At 46.5% G+C, this 4,809-nt stretch overlaps 1 protein-coding gene across 1 annotated transcript; it reads left to right on the top strand.

The window, feature by feature from the left end:
* The first annotated feature begins 1,626 nt into the window (after positions 1 to 1,626).
* Positions 1,627 to 4,094, top strand: LOC133460155 (insulin-like). Its single transcript, XM_061740717.1, has 2 exons — positions 1,627 to 2,567; positions 3,308 to 4,094. The coding sequence occupies exons 1-2, from the start codon at positions 2,405 to 2,407 to the stop codon at positions 3,382 to 3,384; spliced, it is 240 nt and encodes a 79-aa protein (XP_061596701.1). The 5' UTR covers positions 1,627 to 2,404; the 3' UTR covers positions 3,385 to 4,094.
* The last annotated feature ends 715 nt before the right edge of the window (positions 4,095 to 4,809 follow it).

The following is a 4,809-nucleotide window of genomic DNA, read 5'->3' as shown; positions in this document are numbered from 1 at the left end:
TTTGGAGACTGGAGTTATAAATTGCTGCGACTCCTCCGCCCCGGCCCGTGTTTCTAGGAATGTGATGATTAAAGTAGCCGGGCGGAGTTGATTCATTCAAACTAACATACTCTTCATCCTGTAACCATGTTTCTGTTAAGCAGAAAACATCACTCCTGCTCTCTGTGATTATATCGTTTACTAACAGAGACTTGGAGCTTAATGATCGTATATTTAGTAGTCCGCATCTAATTTTTCGGTCTCTTATTGGTACCAAATGTGCATTGGTTTTAATTTTTACAAGATTATTTTGGTTAACGCCTCTATAACGCCGCACCTGGTGAACTAGTGGAGGGCGGGGAACTGCAACTACTTCTATTTTGCTAGGCACCTGGTTAGAGTTACCAGTTACATCATGTAATCTTATAGTTTTGTTGGCAGGCGTTGGTCCTCGAGAAGCAGCAGAGAAGTGTGTTAAACTACAGCTCTGCATCCTGGCCTGGACCCTGCGATGTCAGGGAGAGGGTCTAATGAAACAGGCCAAATTACTAGAGACAAGAGCAGCACCATCCCGGGTGGGATGAATGCCGTCTCTTCTAATCAGACCGGGCTTTCCCCAGAACGTTTCCCAATTGTCAATAAAGGCCACGTCGTTTTCTGAACACCACCGATACAACCAGCGACGGAGCGAGAGCATGCGACTAAACATGTCATCACTGGTCAAATTGGGGAGGGGGCCAGAGAAACCTACGGAGTCCGACATGGATTTAGCGAAGTTACACACCGAGACAATATTCATTCTGGTTACTTCCGACTGGCGAAGACGGGAGTCGTTAGCTCCGACATGGATGATAACTTTACCATATTTACGATTACCCTTTGCCAGTAGCTTCAAATTTGCTTCTATGTCGCCCGCTCTGGCCCCCGGGATACACCTAACTATGGTCTCTGGAGTCGGCTTCACATGTCTGACTATGGAGTCGCCAATCACCAGGGTCGGCTTCTCAACGGGTGTGTCGCTGAGTGGGGAAAATCGGTTAGACACGTGAAGCGGGTGGTGGTGTTCCGTGAGCCCTTTACTACGCTTCCCCCGAACCGTCACCCACCGGTCCTGACTGGCCGGCTGCTCGGGAGCTGCAGGGGAGCGGCTAGCCTCAGCTGCTATGGGCCGGTCCGCCGCTAGCTTAGCCTGGTTAGCTGAGGAGGCTATCGGACTATGGTCAAATTGGCAGAACCGGACCTCTAACTGACTGAGCCTCGCCTCCAGCCCTGTAAATAAACTACATTTTAAGCACTTACCGTCTTCACTAAAGGAGGCAGAGGAATAACTAAACATTTCACACACTGAGCAGCAAAGAGGTGAAACGGTGGGAGACGGAGAGCCCATGCTAAGATGCTAACGGAGGCTAACGGACAGAAAATGTATTGGTGATTGGTGACAGTGAAAGTTACGGAAGAGAAAATGAGCGAGTGTTGAAATAAAGACAGTAATGTACCAGATATAGTGCTATTTTACCAGATCTGTGCCCGCACGCCGTGCAGCAGCAACGGACCGCAACACCAGGAAGTGACGCGATGCGTGACGCAGTACGTTACCCAATCAGCAAGCACGCAAGAGACGTGGTCTTCATTCCAGGTAAGCGACTTTTCTATGATCTCCCTCCAACTGCTCAGTGACCCTTCATTTCACCTACATTCAGTGCTTTAAGTGGGCCGGTACGGAGCGGTACGCAGTACCGGCACTTCTAAATTGTACCCATCAGCGTACCGGAAATTATTTACTGTGTGCGGCGCGTACCGGTACTGCTCTTTCCAGATTCCCCATCAGTCAGTAACTCCCCCCGATCTCCCCAAAGTCTACAGGTTGGATTTGTTGATTAAGGTGTTTTGATGCTCAAAGCTTGCCGTACAGACGTAAAGATAAAGTAAAGGCGCGATTGGCCATCCCGCGGCTCGCGAGCCGCATGCGGCTCTTTGGCCGGTGTCATGCGGCTCTTGCAACTTTATTTGATAGGTGCAGTGAAAGACAGACTCGTACGAAGTGGGTGCAAAATATGCCGTGACTGGAATCGAACCCGCATTCCCTGTACGCAAGTCGCCTGCTCATCCCGTTGAGCTAGACGGGCGCGCTCGTGGTTGTGACGGAAATAACTTGTAGGGACAAAATGCAAGGCCAAACGGAAATATACAAATTTACATAGTCCCATATTTGTATGACTGGAGGGGGAGAGTACTGGCACTTATTTTTTCCCACTTAAAGCACTGCCTACATTCTCTACTCAACTCCACCTCTCAAGATTCTTCCCTCTTGTTTTTTTTTTACGCAATTGATTTCCTCCTCCTATTATTTTGATTTGCTTTTAGCATAGCTGTCCTGTTCTTCAACCTCCTCAATAAGAAAAAATGTGTGTGCAGCTCTTCCAGTATGGCGACACTGTGGATACACACCATCTCAGTTCTGCTCTTACTGGCCGTGACCCGTCCGAGCACAGAAGCCACTAGTTTACTGCAACTGTGTGGCCAGCCTCTGGTGGATGCCCTTTACGAAGTCTGTGGAGACAAAGGCTTCTACTACGAATCACGCACACGTGAGACTACCATTACCCTAAAGCCTGAGTTATGGTTCTGCGTCAAATCGACATACACGCCGTGCACACGCCGCGCACACGCCGCGCACACGCCGCGCACACGCCGCGCACACGCCGCGCACACGCCGCGCACACGCCGCGCACACGCCGCGCACACGCCGCGCCACGCCGCGCACACGCCGCGCACACGCCGCGCACACGCCGCGCACACGCCGCGTGTGTGTCCCCCAGGGTTCACGCCGTCGTGAACCCTGCGGACTTCTGCGTCACTCCATTTCTCCGCGGTGCAGTACCCCCCGTGACCGCTAATTCGTGATCTTTTCCTGAATGGTTTATCCGTCTTTTTCCGGTCACAGTGAATCAAAGAGATAAGGACAACTATTGTGCAAAAAAACAAAACAAAAAAATCACACATACACGAAGAAAAGACCGCTGAAAGTTCACCACTGCTTCAAACCAGAAACCGGAAATGCGTTGCTACCAAGCGAACCAATCACAGCCCTCTCGTCTGCGTTTTGGTCTGCGTCGCCTCGACGCGTAGTTACAATTTTTGGGAGGTACACGTCAGTGACGGCGTGTGGTACGCGTCGACGCGTACCACACGCCGTAGGCCCGGCGTCGTTTTGACGCAGAACCATAACTCAGCCTTAACACACTTGCAGTTATATGGGTTACCCACATTAATCATGAAATGACCACATTTCATAGCACTGACATAGTGTGTGTTCTCTTCAAAACAGCGAATCGAGGGATTGTGGAGACCTGCTGTCACCAGCCCTGCCGCCACTCTGAACTGGCAAACTATTGCGCCGACTGAGCTGGCAGGCACCAGTACGTATACCTGTCACTTTCTGCTCAGCCATGCTTAGCATAACTTAGCTTTTTAGCTGACTTAGCATGCAACACTAAATTAATCCATAAATCCTTCCCACCTGGAGGCCCGAAGCGTGGAGACGTTGCGGATAGCCAGCTGTTTGGGTCAATGTGCCAATGAATTGATGGCAATATTTTTCCTAGAAAATAAAGTTTTATGAGTTTAGAAGTTTGAAAAGTTATCTTTTATCCTTCCTTCTGTTGATCTTTATTCATTTTATCCATTAGCCACTAGTATAATTTAATTGACTTTAACATAAATAAAACACACTGGCAAGTTCCTTGGCAGTGTTTCCTGTATACTGTTGCCATTTGTCTTCATTTCTCTGTTTTTTCAACATCTGTGTTCAAAACTTCATGTGCAACAGCTCATTAATCTAATCTTATATAAAGGAAATAAAATGAGTTAATTTTCAATTCTTGTTTTATTTACAGTAATTCAGTGAATATAACAATTCAACGAAAAACATTCTCCAGCCTCTACAATGTGTTACACACTGATAAAATACTAATAAAACAAATAATTTAGTTTGTCAAGAAAAAAAAGGAAATAACATTCCACCTAAATGCTTTCCCACCTCTGAAAAGACTAAACTGTAGTTCGTACTGTATTGCAAAACAGATTAAAACCAGGTGATGGATGGGATGAAGTGACTGGCCTTGTAAACCCAGGCAGAAATTAACGTGAATGTGGTTTTTTCTGGTCTTTATCTAATTTTTAGTGAATTGTAAAGGATTTAAAAACAAAATGTAAATGTCTTTGGTGTAATAGAAAAGAAGAAACTATACTGTAATTATTTGGCTTCCAATGTTAATTCTATGGCATTCTCATGTATAACACTATATATTTACCAAACTATTTATCACTAAGTCCACTGGTTAAGTATCCACTATAAAAAGCAGTGGAACAATACAAGATTGTATTGTATTTTTTTAAATATAGTCATCCATCCATTTTCTTTTAACAGTAACATCCTTCTTGGGCTCACAGGGAGCTCCTGGAGCATATCCAACTGCCAGCAGCCAAGAGGTGGGGTACACCATGGGTGCTCTGCCAGTCCGGGGAACACAGAGACCGACAAACATGCACAGGCATTCTTACTGCTAGAGTCTGTTTAGAAATACCAGTCAACCTTGCACCCATGCTTTTGGTCTGCCAGAAATAGCTGGAGTGCTCAAAGAGAAAAAGGAAATACTGCAAGTATGGAGAGGATATGCATAGTACAATTTTAGTACATGAATGCATTTGCTGTGTTTGGTAAAGGCTTTAGAAGTCAAAGTTCAATCTCATCCAGTGCAAGATTGACTGCCAAAATCCTCAGAGCCCACAAACCACATAGATATTCAACCCAGTCTCACACAAAAACGT

This window comes from Cololabis saira, chromosome 14 (genome assembly GCF_033807715.1).
Source record: "Cololabis saira isolate AMF1-May2022 chromosome 14, fColSai1.1, whole genome shotgun sequence".
In the NCBI taxonomy this organism is placed as follows: domain Eukaryota; kingdom Metazoa; phylum Chordata; class Actinopteri; order Beloniformes; family Belonidae; genus Cololabis; species Cololabis saira.
Note: the sequence above shows the minus strand (reverse complement) of the source record. Positions and strands in the feature narration are given on the sequence as shown.

Coding starts and splice junctions, on each gene's coding strand:
- LOC133460155 (XM_061740717.1), top strand. CDS start 2,405: ATGGCGACACTGTGGATACACACCATCTCAGTTCTGCTCTTACTGGCC. Junction 2,568..3,307: donor CTACTACGAATCACGCACAC/GTGAGACTACCA, acceptor TCTTCAAAACAG/CGAATCGAGGGATTGTGGAG.